Source organism: Haliotis asinina, chromosome 15, assembly GCF_037392515.1.
Source record: "Haliotis asinina isolate JCU_RB_2024 chromosome 15, JCU_Hal_asi_v2, whole genome shotgun sequence".
NCBI classification, from domain to species: Eukaryota; Metazoa; Mollusca; class Gastropoda; order Lepetellida; family Haliotidae; genus Haliotis; species Haliotis asinina.
In genome coordinates, this window is record NC_090294.1 from 22,398,067 (window position 1) to 22,418,257 (window position 20,191).

Sequence of the window (20,191 nt, forward strand, 5' to 3'; positions counted from 1 at the left end):
AATAAGCAAAATCAAGCATTGATCACTATGCTTTTTCCATAAAAGGCTACCCGTGACCGCGAGTAATTGTCTATCAGACTATACCATTTCCGAGTCCCATGCTTGGATACGACCCAGGGACCTTTTGATCCGAAGTCGGGCGCCTTGTCCACATGACCAAAGAGCTTAACCTCGTCAGCAAGCTGACGTGCGCCGAAGTGGTCGATATAGGCCCTGATGCCGACAGCACTCAGTCGTGTCATCACGGTGTTTCTGCTCGTGGATGTGGTGAGGACGTCACTGTGAGCATCTGTGAACAGAGACATATGCGCGATGGAGCACGGGCAAACTGTAGCGCAAATGGACAGCGCAGCATAGAGAAAATGACTAGTATTCTTACATGCGAGCGAAGCGAACAAAGGTTGGCAACGTTCAGTTCGACAAATATTTTTCATGTCAAAATAAAATATCGCCACTGTCAAATTTATACACCCATTTCTTCACTGGGGTGTGCTCTCACACTTCCAACCCCATGTTGACTCAAGTGAAATATTTTTTATTCAACATTTTAAGCGCAACTCGTGGTAGATCAGACTGTTCGTCGCCTCCATTCCCCCTTCCAGCTTCCGGTTCAACGGACTGAAGGAACAGGAGGGTATTATTCCATATGGAATACTTACAATTACCAGTTACTTTCGCCTGAAGTGTTTTTATGTAGAATAAATGCTGCGAACATTCTAACAATAGCGACGACAGATAAGACAGATTAACTTCAACAGCTTCGTGATAAAATTAGACAATATGGTACATTGTATTTCTTTTTAATTTCTGCTTATTCCTGTTCCGTCGCTCCGTTCAACCGGAACATGGCAGGGGTAATGGAGGGGAAGAACGATCTGAATACCAAGAGTGGCGCTTAAAATGTTGAATAAAACATATTTCACGTGAGTAGTTACTAAAGATATGGTAGGAAATGTGAGAGCACAACCAATTGAGAAAATGAGAGTGTACCTTTGATGGTGGCGTTATTTTATTTTGAGATGAAAAATATTTTTCGATCCGAGGCGATGAAAGTACGTTGCCAACCTTGTCATATTCTCAAATCTGCGCAACCCCATTTGCGCTGCAGTTTGCCTGTGCTGTGAGCATCGGTGAACAGATAGACACATGCGAGATGGAGGATCTCTTTCTTTCAGTTCTGGAACTGTCAGATGTCTGGCCAAGCTGGGTGACACGGGTGTCTTCAGTTTGGTTATGGTCTTCCCTGTACAGTCGACGTTCGGACTCTGCTGATAATACTTGGAATTTTGATGTGTGCCACTCAGAGATATATATCTCGACTTTGGTTTACAAAGCATGTCATGCGAGTCAGCAAAATCACGATTTTCATTAAATCCCCTGCAAAACTGTAAAGCGCATCATCAAACTTTCTGTACACATTCTCTTAAAATTAAGTGTTACTGGAAACCTATTTCACATACGTTTTATATGTTTTATAATGTGATAAACATCAAAACGTGGACATTATACAACTTAAATGCAAATCTTGTAATCTGGTACCTTAACACAAACATATCTATCTATCTATCTATCTATCTACAGACAATACATACAGTGAATATTCATCCAAACTGTAATCACCTTACCTATTTAGTTTGGTTGTAGAATATCAACAATGATAAGTCAAGTATATGTAATAATCAATGTTTAGAAGAGTCATGTCATAAAAGTGTCATTAAAAAACATAGAACAGATCCATAAAAATGTCTTACCTGAGTATCCCTGATAGTGTGTGATGAACTGTAAAGTGTCACTGGACAATAGAGGACATTTCAATCACGCCACTGCACCAAATGTCCGTCATGTCATGTGCTTTTGGCGCTTGTCATCACTCTGCTAATATTTCGCCTGGAACTGCTAGACGGTCAGTGCCAAAGGTAGGAAACTATAGTGTGCAATCCGAGAAAAAGATGACACAGACGTCCTTCAGTACTCATCAAACATTTAAAGAGTAATGGAAGGGCATGTGCTTCACACACTTAGATCCTACTACTGAATAAGTCCGTACATTTTCAAACCCTTTCGGCGACACCGGATGTAAGTTTTTATCTCATGGTCGCAGATTACATGCTTTAAAAGTCTCTACAGCTTTTAACCCATGAGTGAGGTGAGGAATCGGCTGAAATTTGGTGGGTATGAAATTGAAATTGTATTGCCCCAACATGAAACAGTACACAAGGAATAATATTTAATGAAGACATATGATTGTTCTAGTATTTATATGTTCATTTTCATGGGATAACGTAGATTATACGTTTATAATATTAAACATAAATTCTAGTGGATGAGTGAGTTTAGTTTTACGCCGCACTCAGAAATATTCCATCTATATGGCGGCGGTCTGAAAATAATCTAGTCTGGACCAGACAATCCAGTGATCAACAGCATGAACGTCGATCTGCGTAATTGGGAACCGATGACATGTGTCAACCAGGAGCGTGACCAGCCGATCCCGTTAGTCGCCTGTTACGACAAGCATAGTCGCCTTTTATGGCAAGCATGGGTTTCTGAAGGCCTATTCTACCCCGGACCTTCACAGGTCGATACATTCTAAAAGAATTAAGCCATATCTTATGTCGAGAATGTCACACATTTATGTTCACACTGCAGTCCGTTTGACTCAAAAGAGGACCGACAGAAAAAACACGGAACTCAATAAACATATAATATTCAATGAAACGCTGATCATAATCAAAACTTCAGGCACACTCTGTGAGGGTTGTGCAGAATTTAAGCCCTAAAACTAAAAATAAATAAATAAATGATTAACACACTAACCTTAAAATACTGACATAGTTCACTATTTTTTTTGTGGGAGGAGTGCAAATATAGCGACAGCAAGATGTGCGAAAAGGATGAAAACGGCACAACACAGGTTTATGAATCGGTAATTTTGTTGGTACTGGTGCACGTGTTTCTCGAACACGTGGCTGTCCGTTTGTCCGACCCCCTTCGTAACATCAGTGAACATTTTATGTCTGTCAGTTTACATTTAGATTGCACTTTACTGGTCCACTTTTGAGTCAAACGGATGATAGAGGATAATTTAGGAATATTCACTCAAAATGTTATGCTATAATTGGAGACATGCGCATTTTGGTGATTTTGACTAACCTTTTACCCTGAGTCATACACACGAATAACACACCATTAAGTCACCAGGCCTGTCGCCTACAATGAACATGAAACGAACAGGTGAAATCAACAAAAATGTAAAATAACAAATGGTGGACATTTTCGTGAGAATAGGTGAACTGTGTATATTGTTTCACTATAACAAATCGTTATTATCTGTACATCGTGCATCGCCATAAATATTGCCACAGCATGCCATGTCCGTCACTCACTCGTGAGTGGTTTAAAAAATTAAAAATACAATAAAATGTATTTCTTTCAAGTCGCAGGTTGAAGTCTCGATCTCCAAACTCCTCAGTCGTTTTACACTAGCAAAAGGCTCGGTTGAATCGAGTTCCGCCAGGCTAAATACGAATTCAGAGGATAACAAGAACGCCATGTTATAATTCGTGCCAAAACACCAGTTAAGATAACTGATATATAATTCACATCAGTCTAACAGTTAATGTTTGTTATATCTTTAATGGAGACAGTGTTCCAGTTTCACACATGGGAGTAATTAGAAGACACATGACTACAAGCCAGGTGAGCACAGTTGCTCTTCAAAACATTTTCTGACCGGCATGGATCAGAAATTTAAGTTTCTGCCAAAACAAATAGTCCCCCCTTCTCAAATATTGCTTCTTGTTTAACGCGTGCCTTGCAGCCTCAGATCTTACATTATCAACGTCGACGTTGTCGTAAACAACCATGATAATGTTCGAGTCGTGGTCTTTGTGTTTGTGCTGCGCCTGGTCATATTCAAACGATGTCCACTTCAGGGGATTGAAGTACGTATCAGACACTATGGATATAAACCGCTTGCTCCTGTCAACACTGTCCAGGATTTCTTCTGCCTGCGATACCCCCACATCAAAATCCCTTAACGGACAGCAGATTCGAAATCCATCATCATTATTTTCCAAATTATCCAAAAGGACATTTTTCACCCAGAGTACGATGTCCATATTGTCGTTATCAAAAGACAAATAACCATGGTAATCAAACTCTGCCTCTTGATCGCCGTACCTCTGAACGGGTTGAACTTTTCTTCCTCTTATTAAATACATTACAAACGGGAGCTTTTTTCTACCCCAAACTCGGCATGCTACAGCAGCGAGTATTACCATGCACACAGTAATGCTAACACCTACTGTAACAGGAACCACTATATCACTTACACAGTCAATGTTGTCTTGCATGGCAGATAACATCACAGGCAACCCATCCTTGTAGCATACCGAACGCTGATTGGCTGGATCATCACTCGTAACGTCAATCCAATCAGAAACCCACGTCAGATCACAAGAACAGTCGAGTTTGTTTTCCTCCAAACGAACATTACTGAATCGCACAACTTGTATTTCTTTCGGCAGCGCCGTCAGCTGGTTGGACGCAAGATTAAGCATACCTATATTTCCCAAGACTTGTACAGCAGCCCTTTCTATAACGTGCAGTCTGTTATTGGACAAATCAAGGTAGGTTACAGATGACAGGTATGATCTAAATTCAAGTTTTGAAATACCATTCCAACTGAAGTTTAAAAACAATGGCCCTGAGGGCATCTGGTCGGGAAATGAGTCGAGAGATGTGCAGACGACATGTGTATATTTGTACGCTGGTACTTTCTCACATAGGCAAGAAGTGGGACAACCTTCAACAACAGGACAAACCAACTCATTCACGGGTACATCTAGGGCATTCTGGCCACGAAGTCTCCGAGGTGTAACACAGTTAAAGGATAGTTTCTCACGTATTGCCGCTGAAAATATGAATGTATCTGATTGTAGGAGATGTCTGAATTCATACAACAGACAATCACACCGCCAAGGATTGTTCTGGAGAAGAAAACCCATTGCTGCACATTTCATGGTGAGTACTGTCTCTGGATCGGCATCAAAGTGGTAGACATCTTTCAGCTCATCTATGATCCACACTGAGAAGTTATTGAAGGTGAGATCAACGAGTTTACCAAAACCTAGTTTTGATGCACTCAGTATATCCACAATGGTGAGGTTTGGGGTATTCCTGAAGCTGTTGATGTGATTGTGACTGAAGTTAAATGTCGAAATTCGATTATCTTTTGTGAAAGGCCAAGGTTCAAAGTATGTCAGTTTGTTGTACGACAAATCAACACCTTCGATACAGTTAAAGTAGCCATCAAAGGCATGTGGCGATATCCGGTGAATGCGATTATGGGATAGGTACATGAACTTTGCGACAATCCCACTGAACTCTCGCGCTCTGATCTCGGTGAAGTTGTTGTGGGAGAGGTTAAGATGGTGTATTTTGATGTTCAGTGTTTGAAAAAATGTAGGATTAATTTCTGCTATTCCATTGTACGACAAATCCAAGAGTTTGACATGCTTATTTTTCAAGGACTTGAAGAGATCAGGTTTGTCTAGAGAACCGTTGAGGACACTGATCAACGAGGAGTTGCAATAAACGTCTTCTGTGTTGCAGGTACACCTAGTCGGGCAGCTCAAACCGATATTGCTGCTGGAGAAATTACAGCCAAATATAATAGGAAATGTGAAAGCAGAAATACATGCAACAGTGCAGATGATTCTAGAATACCCCATCGTTGTTCGGGATTTGGTGGGTTAGCCTTTCTTTCACATATAGCCTGTATTAGAGGTTTGCATTCTTGCAGTCCTTAAAATGACGTCAAGGTCAAGGTTAAGTTCAGGTTAAAGGTTTCTGCTACGTGTCATTCAGCGGTAGGATGATCCAGTACACCCGGGTCCAGGAACGAAGAACACGGATGGCTTCCATAGGTGCTCTGTCCCCTCAGCACGCTGCTTAATATCAGGCAGGTTCCTTCTGCTGCAAAATACCAAAGTGAAATTAAGAAACGCTGTCTATTAGGGTAGTATATTATAGAAATGATCGCCATATGTCTTAAATAATGCCATTGTGACGTTAAAAGTTAACTCACTCGCTAATACTAGTGATCATGGACATAGCTAGAAGCTTTTCTGCGACTAGATAATTTGTAGGCCTTTGAGAAAGTACTGAGTTAAGATAGGTCGTATTTGTGGTTCGGGACAAAGGCTAGCTATTCTCGAATCGTTCGTAGCCCTACGAACTTCTTAAGCCCTTTCTTAACACATTGACTACGATCAAAGTTAAGAATTCTTAGGGCTACGAACGCTTCGAGAATAAGGGCCCAGGTCATTAAAAAAGGAACCCTTTAAAACCACAACAAAATCCCTTGTTTCGAATTAGTATATAATGTTTCCAAGTGTTGGTATTGGTCATAAGGGTGCCAAAGTTGTCGTCGATACGAGGAGTTGCGGCCCCTGGCCAGACCTGTATAATCGTTCTTTCGAATCCCACATTGGCCCCTAATGTTTTGTCAGAATGTCAAAACCTTACTGGACGTGCCGGATCTTGTAAGAGTTTGGCATGTCCTCCCGAAATACCCCGAAAAGCTGAATGATTTTTCAAAGCGACTGCAAACCAACACTAACCCAGCTTTAATAAACGTGAAAGTGTATGTTCAAACATTGTGACACTTTCACATGTATGCAGCTGTTTTTCCTCATCTGCGTCACGAGACGTTGATTGTGCCCGAACAATCGCCGTTTAAAACATTTATTTATTACACCCGTAAAATGGGTCAATTCCCTGTATTGTCTGTCAAAGACAAGCAAGCATTGAAAAGTACAAAGAGTTATTCCTCTATGAGGTTTTCTTGGTTTCTATTTTGCCTTCTAACACTGCACTCTGCAATGATTTAAACTACTCTCACTACTGTCTATGAAATCTGTATATCTATAGTGAACGCTGTCTGCAAACATTTCCGAGTTTGAATCCATTGTCATTGAGCACAACTCGCCAAAACGCACCAAAATCTGTTTTCCTCAATAAATGCAATTTATTGTGAACGGGAGGAAATTCATGCGTTTCCTTTCGCACGCACATTCCAGGCATCATTTCCAATAAGCGTCGTGGGTTTCTATGCTCCTGTGACTGTTGACAATCTTAAATTTAGTGTTAAAGTAATACCTAGACTTATTGAGGCCCAGTGCATCAATGCAATCGGTCATGTGGAGGCTGGGAAGTCTCCGTCTGCGTTTACAAAGCAACTGAATGTGTCACAGAGTACTATATCAAGACTTTAGAATCGTTACCAACAGCAAGGATCAACAGGCCCCAGGTCAGGTCGACCCCGTGTGACCACATTCCCCCAGGACAGGTTTATTCGCCTGCGACATTCGCGAACTGGTTCACCACATCATCATCCACAACATCGGTAGTGTCAGGACTTAGAACAATTTCTGATCAGAAAGTGAGGAACCGCTTGCGTGGGGCTGGTATTCGTTCCAGAAGATCCTTGCGAGGACCTGTCCTTACATGTCAACATCGGCAACAATGCAGACATTGGTGTCGCCAACACCTCCCAACCTCTCACCACTGCAAAGGTAGAGAATTGTTATCTTCAGTGATGAGTCAAGTTACATCTTGCGACGTCCCGACGGAAGAGCACGTGTATATCGACGTCGGAACGAACGCTACGCTGCAAATTGTGTACAGCAAGTGGATAGATGTTATGGTGAAAGTGTCTTGGTTTGGGCTGGGATCTCATACAGTGGCAGGACAGATCTCATTCAAGTCAAGGGCAATTTGACAGCTCGACGTTACCGTGATGAAATCATCAGGCCTCATGCCCTTCCTTTCATGAACTGCCAGAACGCCATTTTTCAGCATGATAACGCTCGGCTGCATACAGCAAGAATAACCAGGGATTTCCTTGCCCAGAACAACGTTCAGGTTCTTGATTGGCCCTCATGATCACCGGATCTTAACCCTATTGAACATTTGTGGGACGAATTGGATCGTCGTGTGCGACAGCGTGACCCTCGACCACAGACGTTACCTGCTCTGTTTGTGGCCTCGAGGGAAGAATACCAACTCATTCCCAGGCACTTCATCCGGAATGGGACGCCGATGCCAAGCACCCATTGATGCTAATTGTGGCTACACAAGATACTGACTGCTCTGCGACCTTGCCCTTGGAACACTTGTCATTTTGTGACGTAGAGATTCTTGCAGCATTGGACCGTTAATGTTCATTCAGGTTTTCTTCATAACTGACCTGTCATGACAATGTTCAGCTATTATGCGTTTCTTTCTTTCTTTTCTTTCTTTTTTTATTTTATTTTATTTTATTTATTTATTTTTTAGTAATATATTTCAGCTACACGATGGAGGTCTGTCAGTAACGTGTTCTTGTGTTCCTGGCCAGGCAATCCAGTAACTGACACGATATCTATCTACTTATGTGGGATATAATTACTTGTATCAACCAAGTAGGTCCAGCAAACCACCTGATTCCGTTATTTGCCTCTCACCACGAGCATTTGCATGTGCGTGTATGTACATATATTCCTATTGACAAATCAAAGTCTCTTTTAAAAAATACTTTAAGTCACATTGTTTGGACCGCTGGAAACTGGATGTATCGATTACTGTACTGTTTGAGTATTACAATACAGATTGTTTTGTAATCTTTATGTACACATTCCGTCAGCGCTGTCGTAGGGGTCGGGCAATACACTGATAACGTCGTCACTACGGTAGACCCAGTGCTGCAGTGATCAAAACCCCAAACCCAGCCATGCAGGGCACGTCAACGTCCGGCAACAGTCAGATTTCTAATATTTATTCGGTTATAATTAATCACACAATGCAGGTAGTTTTACAACAATCGGCTGCGTTGGTGAAACGGGTACAGCGGAGAAAGCTTTGGGGCTTCTGGTCCGATTCCCGATTATGACAGGATTGCTACTCGAAGTATAATACTTGTTGAAATTCATGAAATAATTTGACCAACTGCTACAAGAAAGACCAAACACGCAGGTATTTTAGCATTGTGGTTCCAAACCGTTTAAGGGTTTTAAATCATTTTATATGCAGCACTGTACTTCTAAAACAGATCCATACCCCTTCTTCAGCACGGTGTCTTATTGCCAACAGGCGCGGTGCGGTAGCCTTGTGGTTAAAGCGTTCACTTGTCACACCGAAGACCAGGGTTCGATTCCCTCACATGGGTACAGCGTGTGAAGCCCATTTCTGGTGTTTTTACTTCCAGGCTGATCCGTTGTGTTTTGAACAACGTAAGTTAAACTGAGTTTACCAGAGACAGCTACCTCTTAACTGTGAAAGAATCCCCCTAAGGTTTAAGATCCCGTAACTATATAAGATCTGGCCTTGCTATATTTATTACTACAGCATTTCAGTAAGATCTTGGTGATAGTTGAAAAGAAGTGGTTCAGGCACTGGGAGATAGACTACTGTTAAATATCCATTTATGCTAGTGGTTAGGACTTTATCTAGTGGTTGTAATATTTTCAGAATAAGTACATGCTTTTATGACTAACAACAGTAACTTAAAGATTACTCACGTCCCATCAAAATACGTCTCTCCTCCTCGATATCAGCTCATATAATGTCGAGTACGAGTAACGCCGAACAACGTGTGCAAACATTACCCGCTTGACGGAGACGGGGGTTACCCGGAAGTACGTTGACCCAGATTAAACAAAGCTGCCTAGTAACTAGGTGGCGTGACATACATGTATATATGTATACATGTACATACAATATCATATACATGTTTGGATATTAGTGTGTATTGGATATTACGCCGCAGTCGGCAATACTCAAGTTTATGGCAGTGAATAATCGAGTATGGTCCAGACAATCCAGTGATCAAGAGCATTAGCATCGATCTACGATGACATACGATGACATGTGTCAAGCAACCATTACGACAAGCATGGGTGACTGAAGATCAGCTGTAACTCGGATGTTCAAGGGTCTTTCGTATAAGACCCATCAGACAAATACTGTGGTCCACGCTGTGCGTCATGGCCTACTCTGCGTCTCCAGCCAGTGGTCAACGCATCATGAAAAACAGACGTAAGGGGTCAGTTTCATGACGTTGCGCAAGGAGAGTTTCAAATATGTAATATCTGAAACATTACAAAGATATGTCGTAATTTGAAAAACAAAATCTTCTATGTTAGCACTTGTATTATGTTATTCGCAATTATACTCTTTCTTGTCTGTCTGGCTTGGCCAAGGCACAGAATTCAGGGCATGGACACTGTGTATGTCTGTGGTTGAGGTAGCCTAGAGGTAAAGCGTAGTAGTCATGCGAAAGGTCCGGGTTCGATCCCCTACATGGGTACGATGTGTGAAGCCAATATTTGGTGTCCCCCGTCGTTATATTGAAAAGTATTGGTAAAGGCGGCGTAAAACCAAACTCACTCACTCACTATTGGCATAAATTACAATCTCTGTTTGATTGTGAATCTTTCCATGAATCCTGTGATAGATTCATCTCACATAAATAATCGCAGTTTGGTAACAAACAAAACAAGCAGTGTCACGAATGTGACATAAAGCCCCGCCGCAAATGATCAAATCAAACTTAAAAGTAATGAAGGTGAAGGTTGTAGTTAAATGTCTAGAATAAAAAGTCAACCCGCACCTTCCAAAGATGATGCTTTGTGTCAAATATGAAAAAAATACTGTGAACCGTTTGTGAGATGTTTCACTGATATCCTTAACGTGCTGAAATCTTCAAAAATGTCTCTGTGATCTTGAAAATAATATGGTCACCAAAATCGACAGGGACCTGCGCCTTCCCTATTAGAAGCTTGGTGCTGTATACGACGAAAGTACGGTAAATAGTCCCTGTGATATCTCGCTGAGAAGGTTAACAGGCAGGTTTACATCCTGTGACCTTCAAAACTATGTGAAGGTCGACTATGCCCTGCGCCTAAACTAGACAAAACGTGGTGTGCAAGATGAAGAAAGTCCAGTGAATGGTTCTCGGGGTATTTCGCTGACAAATTTAACTTGCAGGTTTACATGCCGTGACTTTGACAACAACGAGGTCACCAGAATCGACTGGGTCCAGCGTCAAAATAGATTAAGCTTGGTGTTGAATATGAAGAAAACCCAGTAGACGGTTATAGAGATATCTCGCTGACAAGGGTAAAACGCAAAGCCCCATTGTGACCATATGAAGGTCAAGGTCACCAAACCCGAGTGGGACAATTCTTCTGCTGTGATGAACCAAAGCCCACTTTAGGACTTACGGCAGCCGTGGAGCTACGATAGTTTTGTGAAACATGACTAGAAATCAACATAGAAAGCAAGAAACTAGTACAATCACATGTATAAAATGCCATTACCCGTGTGTGTGTGGTGTATTGGTTTGTGCGTGTCATGCAAATTATACACAGCAAATTGTTTAAACGTGTGTGTGTGTGTGTGAGGTGTATTGGTTTGTGTGTGTCGTGCAAATTATACACAGCAAATTGTTTAAATGTGTGTGTGTGCGGTGTATTGGTTTGTGTGTGTCATGCAAATTATACACAGCAAATTGTTTAAATGTGTGTGTGTGTGAGGTGTATTGGTTTGTGTGTGTCATGCAAATTATACATTGCAAATTGTTTAAATGTGTGTGTGTGTGAGGTGTATTGGTTTGTGTGTGTCATGCAAATTATACACAGCAAATTGTTTAAACGTGTGTGTGTGTGAGGTGTATTGGTTTGTGTGTGTCATGCAAATTATACACAGCAAATTGTTTAAACGTGTGTGTGTGTGAGGTGTATTGGTTTGTGTGTGTCATGCAAATTATACACAGCAAATTGTTTAAATGTTTGTAACGTGTAACTATTTACTGTAGATAAAATGTATTAACCCTTTCTCCTCTACCGCCATGGGTGTTGTCCTATAATTTAGAAATACAAGTGTCGAAGCCTATGGCATGCATATGCTGAAGTATGGCGTCGGGTAAACTGAACCGGGTACATGATTACAATTCGGGTGTTCGTGCAATAGGAGAAGATCGCGGATACTTGGGAAAAAAAATACCCCGCAGCCTTTAAGTCGTCAGTGGATTTCGTGTGAGTGGGTAATAAATATGCATCACACAAGTGCCCCTGTCTTCTCGAACACTTCATGCACGTATAACAGTATTTCACGTGTACGCTCAATTATGTGGGTGAGAGTTGTCATGATACATTATCAGTTGCTGACTTGGTGGTCAGAGCTCCTTTCATTTTCTTGCCCTGTCACGTAACGAAGAGTACTCCTTTTTCGCGCAGATGTGGTCACGTGACTTCAAGCACAGATTTTGTGTAAGTCTTCTCCTTGGAAACGGGAACACACACTAACAACACCCTGTTTTTTCTTCTGTCAGGCAAACAATTTATTTTAATTGATATTTTTAAGTTAACTGCATATGTGTGTGCGTATGTGCGTGCTATTCAAAAAGAAATGCATATGCATTTAATATTTCGTATTTTTAAAAGAAATCTATTAATCACCTCCTGTGTTCAAACAAACGTCAAAAGTAAAAAATACCGACTTCACCTGACAATGTTGATTTTGATGAGATTTCTTACAAGGTTTAAAAAGTCATCACCAAAACGCAACAGAAATCACATTCCGGTTAAAACTGTGCAGCAAAGTGCATTCACTGTCTTGCAATAAATATCCAGATTACTTTCTGAAATCGGCATTCATTTTGAAGGAGTTTCAAGGTCAAATCACTAAATCATATCTTGACGCTGCGACACCGAACAAAGCCATTTAAACAAAGCAGGCTGGAGATTACAAATCTACTGTTGCTAGGCATCTGAATGTTCGTCTCAGCACGGAATCACGACTTGCAGTACGTTACAATCAAACGGGCATACAAATCACCCATTTCCTGTACAGGCAGCCCTGAATCACCGCTGGAAGTCCAAGATCGGTACATCCGGGTTCTACATTTGCGTGATCGTTCGCCACGGATGAGAACACAGCAGCCAGGATGCCTGGACTTCGGAGGATATCTGGTGAAACTGTATGGAACATTTTGAGAGAGATTGGACTGAGAGCCCGACGCCGTCTCGTGCTACGTCGTCTTCATGGCGCTCAGCGTCTCCACCATCTAATTATCCACTTGGTTGTATAGACATTTCCTTCGTCTAAACTGATGCAATAATTCATGTACTAAAGTCTATTTGTGGACGAGTTATGCAAGTCTAAAAATATGCTTTTCTTGTTAAAAAAGAAATATTAGGTATAGGAGAATAAGGTATATTTATATAAAACGCAGATCGCATCTCGTCCAGTACGAAATTGGAGAGAAAGACATATATCAACTGCCCGATTCAACTATAGAACCTGCCGGGATTCGAACCCACGCTCTCAGAGTGAAGCATCAAAACACCACAACGTGAGATCTTTGATAGAAACGTTATTATACAATATGCGAAGTCCAATTAAAATAATCTTGTATTTGTGTTAATGGTGAGGGACAGTCTAAGTAAACTTAGTCTCACTGTATTTCGTTACACTCCACCACTGATTCTAATAAAACCTAATAGAAGGTAGCGTCAGATAACCTTTGAGCGACTTATAACCGTCCAACCAAACGCGAGACGGATAAATAGATTTAACCAATCAAACGACGGCTTCTATTTAGGGATCGGGGGGACACAGACACAGATCTCTTCACAAAAATCTGTATGTAACACAGTTATTTGACCAACTGTATATACGCTTTGAGGGTTCTGTTGACATGGTTACCATTAGCCAATATTTCCGCAAGATGACATCCTTGAATATTGCCCAAAACACTATTTTCAGCACCTGTTTACTCACCGTTGTCATGGTTGTAACGTGCGCCGTTTGCATCACCCGGAAGCGAGCGTACGCTAAATAGCATTCGGAATCGTTCGGGTACGAACCTTTTCGAGATAAAAAGTTCAAAAGGTATGTGTGCATGTCCACTTTCGCGATTTGGTAAGCTGTGTTCTGATTGGTCAATCTCAAAGGTTACCTGACGCTACCTCTCATAAGGTTTCGTTAGACTTGGTGGTGAAGTGTAAACGAAAAGCACTGAGGATAATTTTGCTTAGACTGTGGTGAGGGAATGGTTTGTCTTGTTTCATTAAAAAATATATCTTTGTATCCCATTCCATATCTTCTTACCTTGTTTCCTGGCTGCGAGGTCCATTACGGCTTCAGGAATAAAATCAAAATTACTTAAACGGATCACCACTGTCACATCTCAAGACAATCAGGGATGGTTAAAAGACGCACCAAGCCCAACAACACAACTTTGATATGAACCATTACGCATGCTATGTGCTAGCTTTAGACACTTTATTCGTACGCTATCAAAATGGCGACATTGCTCGAAAACGGAAATCGATGGGCATACTTATATTTACATTATGAAACGCAGTTCAACTGAGACAAATTTAAACATGAAACACATCTCAACTGATGAAATATGAACAGTGTCAGCTTTGGATCATGCTTTGAAGAGTATGAACATTCAGTTACGTAATGTGCAGTGTCACCATGCAATCAAATAATCTATATTGTCAATATGTGATCAAATAATCTATATTGTCAATATGTGATCAAATAATTCACAGTGTCATGCAATCAAATAATTTACAGTGTCAACATGCGATCAAATAATCTATATTGTCAATATGTGATCAAATAATTCACAGTGTCGTGCAATGAGATAATTTACAGTGTCATGCAATCAAATAATAGACAGTGTCAACATGCGATCAACTAATTTTCAGTGTAACCATGCAGTCAAATAATTTACAATATCATGCGTTCACAAAATTTATTGTGTCAACAAGCAATCAAAATATACACTGTCAACATGCGATCAAATAATGTACACTGTCAAAATGCGATTTAATATCAAATACGAATCACTTTACCACATGTGACGGTCGACGACACATCACTCTCTCAGAAGCTAGTACAACTGACGGGATCGGTTGGTCAGGCTAGCTAGCTGATTTGGTTTGCTTAAATTGCGTAGATCGATGCCCATTATGTCTGAGACTAGATTATCTGGTACAGACTCGATTATGTACTGAACGCCATATTGAGCTGGAATACTGCTAAGCAATGCGTTAAACGTGCGAAATTGTGATGACCACGGGGGACAAACAGCCAATTCAATATTTCAATGTGCTTACAGGTCCCAAGATCTAAATTTTAATTCATTCAAATTTGGGAAGGTATCTCCTGAAATATCCAAATATTCCTGCCATGTAGGATAAGAAGGACCAAGCTCCCCGTTTCCCGACTGTGTTTGCATCGGTCTCTTTGTTATCTGGGGAAGCAGTGGAGTCTTCACAGGAATTCTGGAAGTCCTGGGTCAGCCAATCCATGGCGTCTTTCAGGCCTTCCCTAGAGACTGCACTGCAGCCTATAATGTTGGCCCCTGGAAGCATACACATAAGTTCACTCACTACGAAACAATCTCATTCAAACCAGGGTATCGTCGTACAAAACAACCCAAGCGCTAAGGCCTACTTTAACTCTATGTTTGCTGAGTGCGGCGTAAAAGTAAACTCACCCACTCTATGGTAAGGTAGAGCAGTTACAGCCACCTCATTTAGCGCTAAGATCGCTTTGTACAACCTCACCCTTGGGCTCCTTTCACGAAGCAACCTTTACTACGGTTAACTCCCATTTTTTAACATTGCAAGGATACCATAGTGATACACAATCTACTGTTATATGAAAGGAGGCCCTGATCTTATTGTTTATCCCGTTGTAGTGAGCGATGAAAGTTCATTCTGACCCTACTCATGGCGGACTGCCCTCTGATCTTTGATAACCTGAGGCGAGAACTATGATCTTAATTCAAAACCATTGTCACGGACCTTCCGACCCGTGAAGGTCACGGGGTAGAGTTGGCCTTCAGCAATCCATGCTTGACATAAAAGGCGACTATGCTTGTTGTAAGAGGCGACTAACGGGATCGAGTGGTCAGGCTCGCTGACTTGGTTGACACATGTCATCAGTTCCCAATTGCGCAGATCGATGCTCATGTTGTTGATCACTGGACTGTCTGGTCCAGACTCGATTATTTACAGACCGCCGCCATATAGCTGGAATGTTGTTGAGTGAGGCGTAAAACTAAACTCACTCACGGACCTTCCCATGGCACAACATTTAGTAACTAGGGCATATATAATTGTTGGATACGACCAGTCCAAGGTCCTAATTCTTCAAAGAAGAAACATGAACATTTACAGTAATGCCTCCAGTACATTATAAACTATAACACGCAATACTGTTATTATACAATTATAGATGGTCACGTGACCGCCTCTAGACCAATCAAGTTGCCGGAAAATATGCTTACATAATAAAATAGTTAATGATAGTGTAACGTCAGAGAAACAGCAATATCTATGACCTTGAAAACAAAACATTACCGGACTAACATTAACGACTGAAATCATTAACAATACAGCCCGACGAGATATAGCTTGAATAAACAAGTAGCAGTTTGGGCCTTATCTCAGCCTTGAGCTCATTTAGGAATATATCGGGAATAAATCCTGACTCAAACTCACGGTGTGTCTTGAGTATGTTCCGGAAGTCCAATCCCTCGGCAACCTCAGTTACTGTCATGGCACCACGTCGATCCTGCTTGTTGGCAAGGACGAGGAAGGGAGTGTTGTTGAGGGTTTCATAATTTGCAGTAAGCCTCAGCTCCTCTTGAGCTTCCTTCAAACGTGCTCGGTCGTCGCTGTCTACCAAGAACAGGACGACATCTGGTGGTGTGTAGTAATGCCGATGTTTATACTGGAGATGAGGAAAACAACAGATCAAAATTGACGTGGCCTAACGTGGCCCTTCTTAACAACCCAGAGATCAACAACATGAGCATCAGACTGAAAATGCATTTGATCACTGACGCGATGCTTGCTGAATAATAAAACCGATAGATTTTTATATTAAAAAAATCATAAATTGTGAATGTATGGTATTATAACACCATAAAATTTAATTTTGATGACATAAATCTTTGGTATAATTTTGGTATACGCCCTTTGGTATAACTGACCAAACAACGTCTTTGCCCAAAGTCCATTAATGTCACGTTGATGTTGTTGTAGCGTAGTGTCCATTTTAAATTATCTGAAATATGGTACGAAAGAAAACACTATTAACTGATGCACAAATGCAAGTACACGCCAATGATTTTACCAAAACAACCAAGAGAGCTCGAGGCGGGGTGGCCTAGTGGTTAAAGCGTTCACTCGTCACGATGAAGACCTGTTTTCCATTCTCCACATGGGTACAATGTTTGAAGCTCATTTCTGTTGTCCCTCACCGTGATATTGCTGGAATATTGCTAAAAACCATACTCACGATCACTGACTCAATACAAAACAACCACGCGCTCGTACATATTTTGAAAGGTGTAGTGATTGACTTACAAGCACAGTTCCTTTACAGGACTTTTAAATACCCCTCATGGGCAAGTTATGCAAACATATAAGTTTTTATAACACTATATAGTATAATCCGACTCACGGAAGGTGGGTTGTGTGGGCTGAAGACGTCCTGACATTATTCGGTGTAACAGCGTTGTTTTCCCTGCATTATCAAGTCCTGGAAAATATATGGACATATTCATGGAAAACACGGACATGGTAACCTTACCGCATAAGGCATAAGTACCATCTCATAATGACATTTTTCAAGATAGGTATGTTGCCTGAGCCATAATTTGATGTGTTCAGGCCACGTGCCCCTTCCTGTCATACAGTTAAAAATGTGACTCGATGACAACCTTTAAAGTAAACGTACTATGTACAGACCATGCATAAGAACTACCACCTCCTTCCTTAGCCATGGCAGCATACTAATATATTGTCCCATATTGTCTTTCGGTTGTAGCCTTTGTCAGCTCAAAGCAAAAGACACCGATGAATTTATTTTATTCTGCCTGTCCTCTTCAGTTGTACTTGAAATACAGCCGAGATGGCTGGTGTATATAAGCATATATACACCTTGCCCATATCGTGGATTTCTAACTCTGTCAAGAACACGCTGGTCGGGCGTACGTTACGGTATTTCCCGTGGACTGTTATTGATATCGGATTTTGATGTGGACTTGGTCAAAGTACGCCAGCTACGTTGGTCGTGATGATTTATGCGTTATCATCTATCATGCATTATCATCTTTACAGGCTGATATCGTGCAGTGAAGATCTGTCAGGAATATGCATAATTGTCAGGAGCGATTGTTACATATACCGCACCAATATCTGTGTTTACCTTTCAAATCGACGCAGCAGGAAGTACATAACTGTCGGTCTGTATAGTCAACGCAGCGTGGATGACTGAAGCACAAGGACAGAATTCCTACAGAATCAGGATAAAATCCGTACAACATAATAACAAAAGCGCAGGTTTAACATCCACGGATACATTTGCCTGCCGCTTAGGATTAATAGGACGTATGAAGAATGTCCGTATTTGTTTGAATCGTCTAGCTTATTCATGCAGTTTTTTAATTGTGTAAATGTCCTATATGGTCAATATATTTCAAAAAAGAATTTAGCAGCAGTTTGATAGGTCTTCATATTCTCAGTGACACAGCAATCGTATACTCATAGCCGCTGTAACAGTTATAATGTCATATATACGCACGCTTATCCACGCAGTGTTCGTTTAACGCCAAATCCAAACATTAATGCTATAAACAGAATGCAAAGATTCTACAGCAGTGACACATTGGAGTCAGTGAGCATTTGTATACTCGGTTAAATGAGAGTCGAAAAGGATACATTCCATGATGTAGATTTTTAAAAAAACCCAAAATACAACGTATTTTTTCGCGGTGGAAATAAAACGAAAACATTTATTGGTATTGATGTGTTTCGACCTCCTTACACCCCACTCAACCCGTGCATCTAGACTAACAACTAGTCTCTGAAAAGAACATATTTTACTGAAAAAAATGTTCATAGTTAAAAAAATATATATATTATGAAATGGAGCCCTGAGGCTTTCTTCAGCTAAGGAAATCTAGACTTGCCACATTTGCGTGGTCTTTCTTGGATATATATACTTTAGGGTCTGTACGACAGACTACCCGTGGATCCTGAAACATGGGACTGGAAGCTCCCCCAAGCTCTGCCAACGTGAATTAAGTATGATAAATTTACACTCTGGCTACACGTTTACACACCCTTCCCTCAGTTCTTTTTCTAACAAAAACGAATTCGAATTTGACAGAAAACAAACAGTTAAGTCCCTTTCTTTAACTCCATGCAAGGTCTCGTTGAAAACTTCATACACTGTTTGTACACAAAAAGGGTAGATCATTGAGAGCGTTCATTCAAGAATTATGTCCCTTGTTTCAAAGGGACGTAAGTCTGTTTACAAATCTAAACATGATTAAGACTTACTTCCCTTCAACTATGAAGAATACGGCTTCTCATACCAAATGAGTTGTGTCGATAAAGTATGCACGTTCCGTAATAAGTGGCGTGGACCCGTATGAAGCTGATGATACACGGTACCACATCACTCTCCTACCCAGGGTTCCATGCGGCAAGCATGGTTACTCGGCCTTCTAACAGGATAAGGCGATGATGAGTCATCACTGCGCCGGGGTGAGGATACTACGTCTGTTTCAAATCTAAGAGCAAAGTGGGACAAGGGGCAAACCAGACATCTTACAAAGTCGTCGAACCCGAAACAAAGAGCTAGCATTACTGAAAACACCCCCAATGACAAGCATTTGCAGAGGACATTTTAACAAGAACCGAGGAAGGTCTGGTAATAATTTTATTTATCATACAGTGGATAGTGTCCTCGGCAGGATAAAGTCAACGGATACTTTCGGTATCCGTTGGGGTCACATACGGATACCGATGCAAATCAGAGAAGTCATATGCAGATTTTAAGGACTACTTTCACACTATAAACAAACATGGCGTCACGCCCATCTATCGTGTCCAGATTGACGACCGTGGTTACGGTAAGTACTGTGAGTGTCTTGAGAGAAAATTGTTGTCTCGTAGTGATAGATGGGACTGACTACGACTTCACCAGCACCGAAACGCAGGCGTCTTGCAATCACTGACTCGGACAGGAAAATCTCTAATGAACTGTTTGACACTTTGTCAGTTATCATCATCATCATCATCATCATCATCATCATCATCATCATCAT

General features: G+C 41.1%; 2 protein-coding genes across 2 annotated transcripts; both read right to left on the minus strand.

Moving 5' to 3' along the window:
* Window positions 1-3,716: 3,716 nt before the first annotated feature.
* Window positions 3,717-5,735, minus strand: LOC137266446 (protein toll-like). Its single transcript, XM_067801946.1, has one exon. It carries the CDS (start codon window positions 5,733-5,735, stop codon window positions 3,717-3,719), a length of 2,019 nt encoding a protein of 672 aa, XP_067658047.1.
* Window positions 5,736-15,203: 9,468 nt separating this feature from the next.
* On the minus strand, window positions 15,204-20,191 carry LOC137264914 (uncharacterized). The gene is made up of 5 exons (XM_067800270.1): window positions 20,005-20,191; window positions 17,539-17,616; window positions 17,066-17,139; window positions 16,572-16,803; window positions 15,204-15,427 (listed from the first exon to the last, which is right to left on the minus strand). Exons 1-5 carry the CDS (start codon window positions 20,189-20,191, stop codon window positions 15,204-15,206), a joined length of 795 nt encoding a protein of 264 aa, XP_067656371.1.

Excerpts from the sequence above, each read along its gene's own strand:
- LOC137266446 (XM_067801946.1), bottom strand. The coding sequence starts at position 5,735 with ATGGGGTATTCTAGAATCATCTGCACTGTTGCATGTATTTCTGCTTTC.
- LOC137264914 (XM_067800270.1), bottom strand. The coding sequence starts at position 20,191 with ATGATGATGATGATGATGATGATGATGATGATGATGATGATGATAACT. Across the intron at positions 17,140-17,538 it reads GCCCACACAACCCACCTTCC|ATAATTTAAAATGGACACTA; the intron begins GTGAGTCGGATT and ends ACCATATTTCAG. Across the intron at positions 15,428-16,571 it reads GAACATACTCAAGACACACC|GGGCCAACATTATAGGCTGC; the intron begins GTGAGTTTGAGT and ends GTATGCTTCCAG.